Here is a 17,444-nt window from a genome sequence, read left to right on the forward strand (position 1 = left end):
CCAAACCCGATCCACCCCCTCCGTAGCTACGCTATTGCACACTGAGTATAATTTTAAACATGGGTAATTCCATATCAAATCGATAACTTTTCGGCCCGACCCTTTTAATTTCGATAAAATTTTTCATACTGAGAAAATATCATTAGAAATCGAATCCAAAATTTTAGCCCACACCTGAGATATCAATGGTCAAAAGTGCCAAAAATGACATTTTTTCGAAAAATACGATTTTTCGAAATTAATATAAGTTAAAAAAATAATGATTTAAAAAAAATAAGTTATATGTCATTTTGTAACTCTATTAAGGGCCTTTTATTAAATACTAAGGATTTTTTTAATATAATAATGTTGCGATTTTATTTCCGTTATAAATTTTAAACATAAAAATTTCAGGTGTTTCGCTTTCCAAATTTTTTTGAATTTAATATTTTCTTATTCTCTAACCTTATATCTATTCATAAAAAAAAATTGAACTTGGGACAGCCATGGGTTTTTTAGAATGGGCAGAAACACAGAAATACATTCATTTTAACAAAATATAAATGAATAGGGAATTTAGTATCAGGCAGGCTTCTCTAAAGCAAGGCGAAAAAAAATACCGCGTTTCTTGGTATATACCTATCAAATAATTGCATTATGCGTATTTATATTCGATTCAAAAATTAAATTATTAAAATATGGACTATTAAAATTTAATTAAGCTATTTCGATTTGTAATTAATGTAAAAAATTAAAAAGGTCCACATGAAACATGTTGATTACTCAACTACTTATACACCCCCCCCCCCCCCAATCCACTGAAGATTTATTCCTCTATCCTCTTAACTACCTTCTGTCTCTCCCTTGAAAATAAATTTTGGCTATTAACTTATTAAAACACATACTACCTGTACCTACCATTGAAACTCCAAATAATTAATACCAATGCAAGATATTTTATCGCCTTACTAAATATTTTCACAATTATTAAATTTAAAAACATTATTGCAAAAAGAAAGATTAATATATGCAAGATAGAAATCTGCAAGGCTCAACCCACCCGAAAGCACGCCGGACAAATTTTAAAAAAAATCATAATGAATCAAGCAATTTGTCCATAAATATTGTTATAGCCGGCAGTACAATTACATAAAAATTCATCACACATCTTATGTTTAGTAAAACTTTAATAGGCCAGCCTGTAAATAAAATTTTGGGATTTTTTTTGAATTTCATGCTAATATTTTGATTAACTATTTTAAAATAAATTATAATATGCTCATTTTCTGTATCTTTTAAGAGCTGTATAACAAAGATACTAAATCTATAAATAACATAGTAAATTCACAAAAAAAATAAACAAGTTATTTATGATATGATCCAGTTACAAATGTACAATACAGATATCAAACACAATTAATTTATAAACTTTTGTTGTAGAAAGAAATAGTTAGACATAGAGAAGGGATATAAGAGATTAATTGACATTGGGAAAAAATTAAATATAGATATTAAGCATGATGGCCGATTACTGAAAAAATTAACGAGCCTGGGCAGATATTTGTCAAATTTTAACGGGATCCATGTTTAGTTATGAATAAATTAATAGCAAATATAAAAATCATAACTATCAAATTAACCCCCTCCCCTCCCAAGGGCTAAAGAGGTTCAATAATCTAAATTATTTCATTTTACTGGATTATCATGCGTCTAATCCCCCCCCCCCCCCTATAATTTCACTGTTGATTCTGCGTCGTACCCTCGCCATGGTAGAAACTTTTGTGAATACTTATGAATAATTTCAAATATTTATTACTAATTATAGAATATTATATTAATTAAATATTCCGTGAAAAACTTCTAGCAATAACTCCCCTACAAATATTTTTAAAAATAGAAAATGACTATTCAAGAATAATCTTATCCATTATTCGCATTTTATTAGAATTGGATAAAAAATGAAACCCACAAATTTTGCGGTTTCCGACTTCTTGCAGTCAAAATTTCTTTTGTCATTTATTTTTTTTAATATTGTAACAAGTCCATGTTCCATAATATAGTAAATCTGATTCCATAAATATTCAAGAAAATTTACCATACGTTTTTTGTTTTACTGTATTATAAATCGGTTAGCATATATATTCTTCGCGGATGCCATTATCTTCTGCATATAAAAAAATTCTCGGGGAATACATTTATATTATTTCTCCATATATAATTATTTTTAAAAATATTTTAACCATATTTTCGTAAACTTATTGCTTCTTTATAGTCATTACCGTCAGTTGGTAAGGCAATCGAGTTGGGATATTATTATCCATATCCCCTAACTAGACAATAAGGTATATACATAACATATATGGACATAATTTGAAATTTTGCTCTTACAATAAAGAAATATAACGTTTAGAATCACTAATAATTTGTTTGGATAATTTATTTCCACGTGCTTATGTTTTTTGGCATAAAGTGTATAAATTAATTTCTAAGAGATAACAAAAGAGACATTCTAGCGAGTTAAAAGATAAAATTGAATGCAACACTATTTAAAACATATATGTATAGATTAGGGTGTATCTGCCTACTGAATTTTTTATAAGGGTTATTTTGGTCAATATTTGAAGCATATAAATTCAGGTATTTTTTGTCATCATCGTCTCTTTGTTCGGGATATATTGTATTAACCCTTCGTAGCACAGGTGAGGTCATATATACCTAAAACTTTAAAAAAATGTTATTACTAATCTTTTAGATATTATTGTCCAAAACTTTCAGCAGCAAAATTATTTTAGGTAAAAAAAATCAATCATAAAATGATCATATCCTTTTCAATATTTTGGCTTACCTGCTATATTTTATAATAAATTATCGGTTCAAATATTTTGTCTTTATTTGAGTTGCATGCCAATCACAATTTTTTTTACCACTATAAAAATATTGACCGCCATATTTAAAATGGCTGTAGCTAATTATAAAAGGAGTATCCTAAAATGAATACTTTTATATACTTTATTTAATAATATAGGCAGATAATTATAAAAAATAAGCTTTTATACACAAATAAACTAACCAAAATTGAATATATCACCATGACCAATGGGACCCAACCGAAGACCAGGCAAAAGCGGGACGTAGGCCCCCAAATTATGGGTATGAGGATGCAGCCCCCATATAAAAATATATAATAATTTCTACCCAATTCAAAAACAAGAACCCTAATCATAACGTTAAATTTATTAAATCTTATACATAATATCCTCTCCTCTCCTCTCCTCTCCTCTCCTCTCCTCTCCTCTCATTATTATTATTTTATATTTACTTTCTCATGGTAATTTATTATTAATTTCATCTTCTTACGAATTATAAAAAATGGTTATAATAATAAGCATTTCCCTTTAAAAAACATAAACTTCCGATCCGATTAAAATAATAAAAAATAAAAACAATTTACATTTGCTTCTTTTAGTCTTTATCGTTAAAAATGAATAATATCGTGATGAATAGAAAAAGGGGGTTTGGGATGGGATAATAAAATCGTCATAAAAGAAATTAAAAATTTGAGACTATTCTTTATTTTTTGAATTATAACGAGACAATTTAATAAAAAAAAATATCCCATCATCATAATAACCGCATAATAATGTTCCATTCTCCTTTTTTTTTTTACAAAGATACCACCTAGCTTACCAAAAAAAAGGATAAATATTATTTCGATTTGGCAGACAAAATATATTATAACTACATTTTATCCTATGTTGGTTTTTGATTTTCCTTAAAACTAAATATGATCAGATCTAAATTATAATTGAAATAATAAATTCTTCATCGGACAAGTTTTCCTTTTAGATTTCACTATTGATTTTTAAATATAGAAATATTATACTAGTAACATTGTAGATTTATCTTTCACTTTTTCTCGATATCTAATGCATGATCTAAATGCCCCTGATCAGGCATCACTAGTTGGAATTCATTTTTTTTAAAACAATTTTAAAATTTCCTTTTTTAAGTTATTTTTATAAAATTTTCAGAATAATCTTCAAATTTTTCAGAAGGCTTGAGCCCCTATGCACCCCCTAGTAACCCTACTGAGCCTGATAAATTATACATCAGAATAGAATCTTGCCCAGTGTATTTTTTTTTTCGAACAAACAAAATTTCCATTAGTAACAATTTTCGCGATCTTTTCTTTGTTTTGAAATGATTTACAAAACCATCAAACGAATTTTAATGTTAGTTATAAATTTACTGGACGTGGTTAGAGATAAACACAATCATTAAGCATAGATTAATACATAGATTAACTCAGGGACTACATATTTAATCATCTAACTCAAAATCTTTTTAAAAAATTACCTAACAAAACAAAATCTCGTGTTCCAAATTTTTTTATAATATTTCTAATAAGGTTGGTTAAAATAAAGGTATCAATAATATTTATTATATAACAAATTTCTGAAATCATCCATATCAGATCTCACAATATTTAAAGAATTTTCTCTTTTAAAACCAGTCATAATATATAATACTCTTAACAGTTCTGCTGTTAAGAGATTATTTATTTTTGGTTAAAAAGAATGTTTCTTGCTAGATGAATTCGAGAGGCATCTTCTTTTAAAAGCAAATACAAAATATATTTACTAAAATTATATATAAGTATAACTAATATTTTATTTAATAAAAATTCATTTACGATTATAAAAAATTATATAATTGGGACTGTAATATTTTATTTTACTAAATAAAGGGAAAAAAAATTAGACATAATTTTTAAACTATCTACCCTATAGAAGGTAGCAAATTAAAAATGATATTTTTCAAACTACCTACCCTATAAAAGGTAGAAGATTAACAGTGATATTTTTTTTAGAAAATAGTCGTGGCTATAGCGCACTACCTTTTTAAAGTAACGTAAACCGCAATATTTCATAGAATTATGTCGAAGGTTTAAGACAAAAATATAATAATAAATCGTTTTGGTAATATCTATTTCATAAAATAAAAATACTATTTGCTTTTAGAAGTTAACGAACACATCGTTGCGCTTTCAAATGGCGTCTGCGGTGCAATGACTGATTTTCATTGATTTTACTATAATAACATAAATAAATTATGATGCATCCCTTTTTTGATGATTTATTATTTCGAAACACTGTCAGAATGTTTTATTGAGAGTAAAAATAATTTTTTTATTCAAAAGGATTGCCATTTAGATTAGGTTAAATCTTTTTTTATTTTATCAGTTTTGCAATTAAGAAATTAATATACCCAATTTATTTTTTATCTAAAAACACGTTTCCTTACTCTTTGACCAAACTATACCCCCTTTTTAGAATATTCGTTAATATGGTAATGGGTAGCAGTTATTGGCATTGTTATAATTTCTTTTCTTTAAAGACTGTTATTTATTTTGCTTGTACCCTTCTGAAAGTAGTCTCAAAGATTAGATTAGGATTAAAGGACCAAAGCGATATGGGTTAGAGTTAATATGTATTAAAAATAATGACTACATTGCTACACATTTACCAAATATTAATATGACAATAAATCTTATAAATAAATAACTGAAAAAGGTGAAAAATTTCAAAATATTATTTTGATTTTTTTAATCGATTGAATTAAGAAAACCATTTTTGCAAAATAAAACATTATACATGAAACGACCAAAATATATGATGGTTAATAAAATAGACAATAAAATACCTATTCTGCCAAAATAGTAAATAAATATAATTAACTTATATCGTACCGCAAGTATTTATAAAACAATCAATCTTGGTCTGCAAAATTATAATCATCTAAAATTAAATTATACTTAAAAAAATTGTTTTTTTCTTACACAAGATAAATGTAATAAATAACATGAGTAAAATAAAGGTTAAGTGGTCCTTGCATACGAAAGACAGGGGGTGGTCTAGCACTGGCCGTATAAGTTTTGTTTCTCCTGCAGTGCCAAGACTTGGAGCTTGGCGAGAAAATGAATTCTGAAGAAATCCTAATTTAAAATGAGATTTGTAATAAGCATATTAGAATATAAATTAGAGAATATTTATCAATTATTTTGTAATAGAAATACCAATTTAAAATGAGATTTGGTAAATAAGCAGCTTAGAATATAAATTAGATAATATTTATCAATTATTTTGTAATAAATTAGGTAATATTAAATATAATTTATGTACAATCTTTATACTATTTTAAAATTACAATTCACTTTTATACATACAATAAATAATTGGCGACTCGACCCCTAAAAGAGTTTTTTTTGAGTACCAGAGTTCCCCGGCTTCCCCGTCTACATGGGCTTGTTCTTGTGCATTCAGAAGTGAATTGCCATTTTTTTTAAAAAAGTATAAATATTTCATAAAGTATTTGATTACCTAATTCATATTCCACATTCCACACTGCTTATCAGGTGCCTTTTTAATAGGGGAGGAGTGTTATAAAAAGTTCCAATCTTTTTTAAAAAAAAATTTATTTTTATTATTATAAACATAAAGTTAATTTATAATGAAAAAGATTTCTAATTCGCATAAAGCGCCATATTGCAGGGTAGATATAAAAAAACAATATTTTAGATTTAACTAAAAAAGATTCAAAGAGACAGATAATTTTTGAGACTAAACATTTATGGCACATGTTTTTTAATTTTAAGGCCTAGTTTGGCTGATCGTACTCTATACAATAGAGTTTTCTATTACTCTGTTAATTTCAGAAATTTCCCGTGAATTTTTAGATATTTTTTAATTTATATGAAAAAATCTATATATCCAAAATTAATAAGTTCACAGTAATATATTAATCACAGGTTAAAAATTAGAGGAACAAATTAAAGTAGTGTTGTAAAAGTAAAGCAGGCCAAAAAATATAATCCTGGAAATTTATTTTATAGAAAATAAGAGGTATATATATGAGTGACTTTTACTTGAGGGAAGGTATGACACAAGAATGTCATTATAATTGAAGAAGATAAAAGTAGTTACAAAGAAGCTATTATCATTTGAATAAAATTGGGGGAACGGGGGGGGGGTAGGGAGGAATTAATTTTTTTTTGTTAATTGTGATTCCTTTTTTTACTAATTTTTTATTTAGATTTCCTTTTTTTGTTAATTTTGATTGGTAGAAGGGGATTGTTTAGGGTAGAATTTTTGAGGGTAAGGGGTAAGAGAATATAATTGAGAAGGATAGGAGGTAAGAATTTGAGGAGGGGTGGGAGGTAATATTTATAGCTTGGGGGTGGAGATAGAAGTCCTTGAACTAAGTAGTTTAGTTTTTACGTTTTTTTTATCCAGATACTTGAACTATTTTATCTCGTTTTCTAATTTGAAGATAACAAAAAATGTAGAATAAACGATATTCCTAACGCCCTCATATGATAAAAACTCATTTTCATTATTAAATCCAAAATAAAATTAGTTTTTTTTTCATAATTCCTTTTCCGGGATTTTTAAAAACACCAGGAAACTAAAGTGCATTATTGTACATATCTTTTTGGTAGCGATATTTTATTTCAGGGAATATGAAACTCGAAAGGGCGCAGTTGTTATCTACTAATATAGAAACTCCTAATCCGCAATTTTTTTTTTTGGGGGGGGGGGATTTGTATATAGAAGAATTCGCTTTCAAAATGTCTTGAGTTTTAATTTTATATAGGATAAAGAATTATTTACAAGGAAAATAATTTAATATTTTTTGAAATATCTTTAAATAAAATAGCATAGATCTACCCTATTCAAGGGTTGAGTGCTTAAATATTTTTTCAAACTCTGTTTCTTTTAGTCACCATATATAAATGTAGATCGTCAAATACTATAGGTTAATTTTGCCGGAACTACGATATTCCATGGCTTGTAATTTTAAAACTCCGAATAACAACTGCGAACCCGCGCTCCTAACTTGGAAAGTTAACACTTTACCTGTTGAGCCACAAACACAATTAATTTATTTAACTAACACTCCCCCCCCTCTCGCACAATTTCTGTTGAATGACAATATCTTTTTTCTTCGATTTAAAATTTTTGCCATATCTAAAATTAATTATTTTGTCTACATTTTGCGAAAATGAAGTTAGTTGATTTTTACAAAGCTTGAATCTGAATATGGGTTGAGACATGAGATATTTTTTTTTGAGACACAGTCAAAATATGGAGGGAAGATTTGTGGACTACCCATCAAATTTGGGAAATTTTTGAACCGGGAAAAGTTCAGATCCCTTGAAAATAGGAAATTTGTATTATTAAAATTCGCGAAATAGAGTTAAAAATTTGAATCCTTTTTAAATTTTATTATTAGAAATTTATAGGCTAATTATTATTTTGAGAAAAAAGTTTTCTTTACCGGAGATAATTTAAAATGAATAGAAAAATAGGATATTAATTGTTAAATCACAAATCGGTAATCTCCCTTTGTCTTTCAAATTTAACCTACTATTTCCTAAAATTAATCTTTTTTTTTGCAATTCAATGTTAAGAAACAATGTGGAATTTAAAATCTTCAACGAGAAGAAGCTATTATAAATAATTCCATTGTATATTATTTCTGGAATGTATTTAATTTTCAAATGCAACAAGGCTAATTTAAAAAAATATCTGAATTAATTTGCGGGTTATAAATTTTTTCTGCCAAAATAAAATGTGGTCATTTGAATTGACAACGTTCTGACCGGATACTTGATTTCAGGGCGGGACTTAGATCTCGATATAATTTTGTTTTCCCCCAAAATTTTCATTAACACTTTTTTAAAAAAATTACCAATTTATAATTATATTTTTTTTACTAGCACTTATAATTTTAGTCCCTTTCTTCAAAAAATCAAAATTTTCTTCAGTCTCTTTTTGACAGAATTGGTCCTATTATTAAAATAAAGACAGAGCCGGAATGGACCTGAATAGATATACCTCGCAGGACTTTAATAATATATATATGTCTTCAAAGAGACTTCATTTGTAGTATTACCCATAGGGGTAGCCAAGTATTTGGTTAGGAAGTAGGAGCACTAAATTTTAGTAGATATTGTAGGCCCTTGGCTATATTATATTTTTATAAAAATAATTTGGATTTTCACTGATCTTATTTATATAAAAATTTTTTTTTTTCTTAGAAATTTTGAATTTATAGTCGTTATTAACTTTTGCTAATTTTTCTTCCCAATCTTCTTTTAGTAATATATTGTATGTATATTAGAGGGGGGGGGGTGCAGGGGGAAATTTATATTAACATAAAATGACATTTAAGAGAACAGACAAATTTGAGATGGGGGCCTCCCCCCCTCTCCATCTTAGATATACACCTTTACCTTAGTCGAATTATTTTGAATGGACATGAATGAAATATATTTTAAAATATTATTTGGGAGTTCTTATTTGCGGTGGTTAGTTATGTAAATTTTATAAGAAATTATTTTAAGTTCAACAAAATCTTCTCTTAACTTAAAAAAATGGTAATTAAAAGTTTGTTTTTTTTTTCAAGAAAAAGAGTTTTAATTTCGTAAAGAAGGGGGGAGGCTATAAAATAAAAATCTATTCATAAAAAAAATTATAATATAAAAGAAAATGCCAATTTATTTGTAAAATAATTTAATTTTTAGATTTTTTTATTAGTTTTTTTAATATTTATTATATTTTTAAACATGATTATAACGAAAGTGTGATTGGGTATAAAGTAATAGGTAATCATACAGAAATGGATATAACTATACCCTACTATCTAAAAACTTTAAAAATGCGATATTTAAAAAAAGATAATTAAACAATAAAAAATAATGGTGTTGGACAAGAAAGTTATAATTAGCATCATTTTGCATGATATGGCCATAGTTCATAATCGTGTCTAGGATTTTCTTAAAGGAAAGGGGACGTTTGGGTTGTTTTTTTTTCGCCATAGATTTTAATTACTTTTAAAAATTTTCTGAAATCGATTTTCAAAGAACTAACTAAAACATCTATCACATTGTAAACACCAAGCCTACTGTTGACCACATATGAAGACCGAGTCGGGCTATGATCAGCGCATCGAATAAGGAACCCGTATTCGATTCTTTTGAATAATTTACTATTCGTGGAATATGAATACCAAATTATTTTATTTGTAGTCATTTTGAATAGGACTATTAACAATCATTGTCATCAGAAGAGAACAAAGGGATATTTTAGCGCCCTTAAAATTAAAATTTTTATCCCTAAAATTTTTTATCATTCAGGACCCCTACGGTTATTAAATTTTTTTTAGAAGAACTTAAATTGCTAAAACATTTATTAGTATACATATGCAGAATAAAAAATTGAGTATTTTTTATAAATAATTTAGCACATTAATTAAAAACTTAGCTTTTAGCCCGCCCCCCTAAAAAGTTTACAAAGTCTTTGACGCCTTTGGTAACAATATTAGAATAATAAGATCACCTTTATGATTAGAGTTCATTAGATATCCCAAGCTTGTGGATCTTTTTTTTATTTGTTACAAAGTAGCCTGCTTTGAAAATAGTTGTTGATATGGAATTAAAGTTGATTGAAGGTTTTATTTAATTTGATAATTTTAAAAGGTTAATATAATACATATAATAAAAAAGTTATAATTACCGAACTGATTGTAAATCTCAAACAAAGGGACTGATTCTAAAAACTAAATCGTCATGGTTCTGTCGAAACCGCGGTAACAACCGTTAACTCTATGTATTACACATATGAGTTATGCTCATTGCTTACAAAATTATCAATTTATACTTATTTAATTTTTTTTTGCTTAGAATAAATAACATTGTATACCCATTATTTTAGGAGAGGAGTACTAGAAAAGTGTAGGGAGATAATTTTACTAGTTTTCATTGATATAAGACGGAAGCTGGAAATTTTTTGAAGAAGGTGAGATTTCTTAACCCCCCCCCCCCCCACCCTTCTTGGTTATCCCATAGGCAAGGTTAGATATATGTTCTACCGAAACTAGGTTGATTGGTAAGGGGTATATTCCTCTAGCCCTCCCCCAAGACAATGACGCACCCTTGGTGACTTAAAATATAAAATAATATTAAATGTGTAAATTGATGCTAACTTTAAAAGGTATCACCCCTGGGTTATTCCTCCCCCCTTAACAAAAATATATTGCCAGCTACTTCTAGCTCTTTATTTTATTTTTTATTAATTTTTCAATAAAAACTCAAGGAACATTGGACCCATGGATGCGAACGGCAAAATTTTTGCCCTGGTTAGGTTTAGGGTTAAAAAAATGGGTGGGTTCGGTTCAGGGAAATATTTTTGAACCCGAGTTTGGTTCCGGGTTCAGCTCGGGTTTAAGAATTTTTGAATTGATAAAAAATAAAATTGTATATTTAAATCATAATTAAAAAAAACTAGACATAAATTTTTAGTATAAAAAATAAATTTTTTATTTTATTTATAGGGAAAATATAGTTAAAAATACAAAACATAGTCATGTATGGATTTAAAAAATTTTATTTAGACGTATTTCTTTAAATTAACAATATCCAATATAATAATTTTTACTTTGACTTGTTCACTTTCATTTTCCTCTAGTTTAAAATTTATTAACAACCCAATAGGAATCTTTGAGAATAAATTTAAAAAAATTTAAAATTGAAGTAAATAAATTAAGTTGTTTAAAATTTATTAACACTTCACTTAATTAGAAATTTGGAAATATTATATAATGTCAAGTAAATGATTAATATTTGTATTTAAAATTATACAAATATCTTATATTAATTTAAACAATACACTGAACCCGGTTGATCCCGGCGAGTTCGGTCCGGGGTTTTGAAAATTTTATAAACGGGATTCAGGTTCGGTTCGGGTTCAAATTTTTTTCCCAAAACCCGGATTTTCTTTTCCGGGTTCTGGTTCGGTTCGAACCCCTGATTGGACGTAAAAGGGTATGTAGGACAAGGATCTTATTTTTTTAAAAATTTTATTAATAAAAGTTATGAGAAATATCAAAAGTCTCAAATTTTATAATCAAATAAAAAATTGTGAATAATTTAGTATTGTAGATGGTTTTACGTAACCCGGTCCGATCTACCCCTGGTGCTCAGACGTGATAGAATGTTAAAGAATGCTAGTAGATAATATTATGTTATAAAACTCACGCATGTTATATTGGAGGATTCACGCTTTCAATTCATATATTATATCTCATACGTAATCTTATTAGTCTAACTCTCGACAAAATTAATCGAACATTTATTTTTTATATTTTCGCGACAAAACTAATTTGGAATATTTAAAGTGGAAACAAGGTAAATATTCTTCGGGAGGTGTCAGATGTGCTACCAAAATTGGGGGGGGGCGGAGAGAGGGAATTTATGTTCTAAATATATTTTGAGGTTATTATTGAAAATATAAAATTTGGTAAATTTATTAAGAGTAGGGACTAAAAATTTGACTATTACTTTTACTATATAATCAGTAAATTTATCAAATGTAATTTTATTCACAAAAACACTCTTATCAATTATTAAATAAATACAACCCCGAGGCTGAAGGATATTTTTAGGCTAAAAATTGGTTTCAAAATAAATGATTTACAAACAATTTGTACAAAGGTTATATTTTTGAGCATATAAATTTATAAGAATTACTTAATAGAGAAAAATGGCTTTCTAATATAAATTATATTTTAAAAAAAGTAATATTACATTTAAAACCTCTAATATATTTATAAAAAAATATATGCAACCTTCTTTGTGATTAAGCTAATTTTTTAAATGATTTTGTCAGTATTGCGTAGTGTTCCCAACTTGTGAAATAATATTTTTTTACACCCGCATTACATTTTGACAGACAGAATAAAATATTAATCTAATATTCAGAACGCGACATTGAATTAATTTTTTGAAAAATATTCATTAAAAATATAATAAAAAAATAAAGATGAATTTGTTGATAACCCGTCTATCATTCACATTTTTATTTTGAGAGGAAAAAAAAAGATAAAAATGCTATTTGCTCATTAATATTGTTTTTTTTTGGTTTTGAAAATATATTTTCAACCAATCTTCAATAATAAATAAATTATAAGCAATTTAATTGGTAATTTTATTTTTCTATTTTTTTAGGGAAACAAAAAAAATTCTTAATTCTTCAAGAAGAAGATTCATAACGATCAAGTGTTAGGCTTATAATAAATAAAATTGATGGTCCACTTGTGCAACGAATGCGGAAAAAGTTTTAGCACGGCCAGTGGGTTGAAACAACATGCTCACATACACAACAGTTTCAAACCTTTTCGATGTCCTATTTGCAATAAATCATATACCCAATTCTCTAACCTTTGCAGGCACAAACGAATGCACTCCGATTGCAAAAAAATGGGGTATTTGCCGCTTCCTCATGGAAACAACGATTTCATGCCCGTAAAAAGAGGTAGAAAAAGGCGGTCCGTATTACCCCAGGAGATAAAAGCTTATGTATCTTATTCTTCTCCCGGGATTATGGAGCCTATACCAGAAACTCCAACTTGTTTTTACAAAAATGATAAAGAAGTTAATGATATAACAAAATTAGCATTTAATTCCGATAAAAAATCAAGTCACGTTGTTGAACGTGAATCACATGAACACGAGTGGATGATTGATCACCATAGTCACGAATTACATGATTCTATACGTAAAGATATCACTCAAGAATCTTTTAAGACTCTGCTTAAAAATTCCTTAAAGTTATACAACGTTAAAAATAAATTTGCTTCAAATTATTTTAATCGCCTTAATATCCCTCCGTATTATTACCTTCATCCTTATCCTTATTCATTTTACTATTGTAATTATCCTATTAATACTCAAACTCAACGTTTCTCTAAAAATTTATATCTCAAAAATATAGCTCCACAAGCAGCGGAATCTTCCGCGAATCATATCAACCAATTAAAGAATGAAGAGAAAAAATTTAACGAGACGACAACAAAGTCAGATGAAATAATAAAAACAGGAAATAGTTTAATATCGCGGGCAACAAGGGGTATGATTAAAAAAAAATTTGTTTTAAAAGTCAAACGAACTTGGAATCATTCAAAAAAGAACGGTTACAAAAAATCACTCAAAAGAGCCATATTAATTTTGAAGACCAATGGTGTTAAAAGATACAGTCTTAACTACTCACCATTATATTCAAATTTTTTGAGTTCTCGTCATTCGTCGATAATCAAATTGGAGTTATTGCAAGACAATAATGAACTAATTGGTTGTAGCTACTCGCCTAATCCTAATTGTGGAATCGGTAACATACAGATGACTACAAATGGGGATAACCAGGAAATAAACACCATTAGTATTCCAAATATTAACTCATCCTCTACAATAACTTTATCTAACAACGATATTCATAATAATTATTTACCAAATTTTAGTCCATCTTTTTCGAAATACATTCCAAATGATGTGACGAATCGAATCTCAGTTGAAGATTATAAGATAAAGCATACTTCACAAAATTTGGGCGAGAAAAATATTGTAAAGTTTAATAAGGAATACGATGATTATGAATATATTAAAACTTCTTTATGCAATAATAATTTTAGAAGTTTGATGGTCAATAAAATACCAAATTTAAATCCTATTTCTAAGATGTATATGCGGCACGATATCGATGAATGGATAAATGGGACAACTTTGAACTCGAATGAGAATGGCAATATATATTCCAATTCAATTTTCCCGATATTTTCTAATCATAAGCTGAAAAATAATAATAGAGGCGAATTTAGGGATGATACTTTGCGTTCATTTGACAAATATAATTATGACTCAACTACGTATCCAATAAATTATACGTATTATCCTAACATAATAGAAAATAAAAAATTAAGAAAAGTCAGCTCAAAAAGTTCCCCAGATGAAAAAATAAGATGTAGTAGCTCACAATATACCCGGTCTTCTAATAATCACCCACTTAATCCAGTCGCAAATAGAATAATTTCTCAGGATAGCAATAATTTACCTTTGGACTTATCCACAAAAAAGTCTGATTCCAGTCAAATTTCCACAAAGCAATATATAAGTACATCAAAAAATCTTTATGCTATATTCCCACCACCGACTCTTAATGTTGACTCGTTTGAATATCAAATGCATCAAAAATATCTCAACGCTTTACCATTAAATCCCTTAAATTTGAATGAAAAATCGGTCACTTTTGATGGCCACAAAAATTGCTATGATAAACAACAGTTCACTAATGCTATATGCTGCCACAATAATCACATTGAAAGATGGAGAAGGAGCAATCATAAAATTATTCCGACTTTACCTACACAAGGTTACTATAATAACCTTCCAAAAAATAATTTTCCGCCGTTACAACGTAATAAACCAATTTTGAATAATAATAATAAACCACCTTCCATGCTGGATTATTATTATTTTTATCACATGCAAAATTTAATTAATAACAGAGACATCAAGACTCCTTATTCTCTAATTTCAAATCAAAAAAACAAATGCCGCTGGGGGAAAAAAAATTTAGAAGAAAAAGATCACAATAAAGTGCTCGCGATTAACGCTTACGATTTTGACGAATCGTTATTAACTTCTAATGATAACCTAATGTCAAAGAATGGATTTAAAAATAATTTTAAGATTGAAAACTTGATAGAAGTTCTTACTACTTCTTCCAATCTAAATTCTACAGCCACTAACAAAGATGAAATAACTTTTTCTGCCCACACTCGTGACAATACCGACGATAAAACTCAACATCAGTTGGATAATATATCTGTGGAAAAATTTCCGTTACACGCAAGTGAAATTGTCACTCATAGTCTTAGCTCTAAAAGCAATGTAGTAGTGACCAGCCATTGTTTAGAAAAATACAATTGTTGTTATTGTGGAAAAATATTTCCTCGTTCTGCTAACTTAACTAGACATATAAGAACTCATACCGGAGAACAACCATATAAGTATGTGAATTTAATATATAATATCATAATAGCTATTACAGTGGCCCAGCCTTATTTCAAGTGGGAAGGGCAGTGAGAATTTTTTTAAAATAAACAATAATGCTTGGTAACCTTTTTTCTTATATATTAATTTTCAAACTAAAACAATTCTAATTTTTCGTAAAATTATTTGGTAACCTAATAAGGTGAATTTTGCTTAGGGGAATAGGCAGCGATTAGCGTAGGGCAGGTGGTGCGACAACCCTAAGCCACCAAATTTTCTAAATTTTAGTGGTTGCCAAATTCTATAACAGATAGTTATGATATACACCTTTCGACAAAATATATTTGATATATATCAACTCACTAATATTTTATACTCAAAAATATGTTTTTATCGTGAAATTGTAAAGAATTTATGTTCGATTAATTTCGTCCGGATTAGGACTACTAAGTATAAGCATCACATATAATATATAAAATGAAATCTAAACCCTCTATCTTTTTTAATATCATCAAACTGACGACCGTAGGACCATTTTTATAAATAAAATATAACATTTTGTACCAATATAAGAATTGTATTGGTCCAATGTTTGCAAGTTTTTTTAGCTAAAAAATATAAATAAATTAAAAAATTAATTATATACATTACACACATCATTTAGTTGACACGATTTAAGGTAGGGTAATAATTTTTATTAATATGGGTATAATAAGGGTAATATATAATAATTTATACTTTTTAAACAATAATTCACCTGAAAGACAAAAAACAAATGTGTAAATTTTTCTCCTTGGGAGTAATGGACAAAAATCTTCTTGTGGATGGCCTGGAAAATACATTTCATAGTTACGGCCCTGAACTAATAAATTAATAATATTTTAATTATATATAAAACTAAAAATTAATAAATTTTGATCATCTATGAAGAAATTAGTAGAACTGTTTTAAAATATTAAGAATGCTTCTAACATGCTCCAATCGCTGCGCTTCTCGTGCCATAGATTCTCAATCATCTTTATTTCAAAAATTATATCTTATTACTTTCAAATTAAAAATACGTTTTTTTTAAATTTAATTAAATTCAATATAAATTACCTCTACAAATAAGAACGAATCTTAAGAAAAATCATTCTCATTATTCTAATTCAATATATATATTCTGAATGGAGTTCCATGATAGTATCACATGTTTTCATGAATATATTTGTCCTCATATAATGGCATTTTATTCTATGAGAAGAAGCCAAATTTTACAACACATCAAAAGATGAGAATAAACTAAATAAATAATCATATTAATTTGAATTTGAAGTATAGACGAGTAATATATTACCATATTTAACGATGTATCAAATGTTAAATTTGGATAGTGTTAGAAATACGATCATTCGAAAACAATCAAAGGCTTTTTACCCTGATTCCAGTAAAAATTATTGAAAAAATATAGAAAAATTTTGTGAATTGCGAAATATTCTATTTTAAAAGGGGGATATTCTATTTTAAATTTTAGCAAAAAGTTAGAATTAATATAAATATTTCTTACTTGCATATTAATATTTTACCCCGCGAGAATTTA

At 27.5% G+C, this 17,444-nt stretch overlaps 1 protein-coding gene across 2 annotated transcripts in view; it reads left to right on the forward strand.

Annotated features, from left to right (window-relative positions):
* Positions 1 to 17,444, forward strand: part of LOC135923555 (uncharacterized) — a 43,108-nt gene that overhangs the window by 5,990 nt on the left and 19,674 nt on the right. For both annotated transcript variants that reach the window (XM_065458364.1, XM_065458363.1), the window contains exon 2: positions 13,046 to 15,882. In XM_065458364.1, coding sequence (XP_065314436.1) covers positions 13,124 to 15,882 — 2,759 coding nt within the window. In that variant the 5' untranslated portion in view covers positions 13,046 to 13,123. The remainder of the gene's footprint in view (positions 1 to 13,045; positions 15,883 to 17,444) is intronic.

Source organism: Gordionus sp. m RMFG-2023, chromosome 2 (genome assembly GCF_954871325.1).
Source record: "Gordionus sp. m RMFG-2023 chromosome 2, tfGorSpeb1-WG-v2, whole genome shotgun sequence".
NCBI classification, from domain to species: domain Eukaryota; kingdom Metazoa; phylum Nematomorpha; class Gordioida; order Chordodea; family Parachordodidae; genus Gordionus; species Gordionus sp. m RMFG-2023.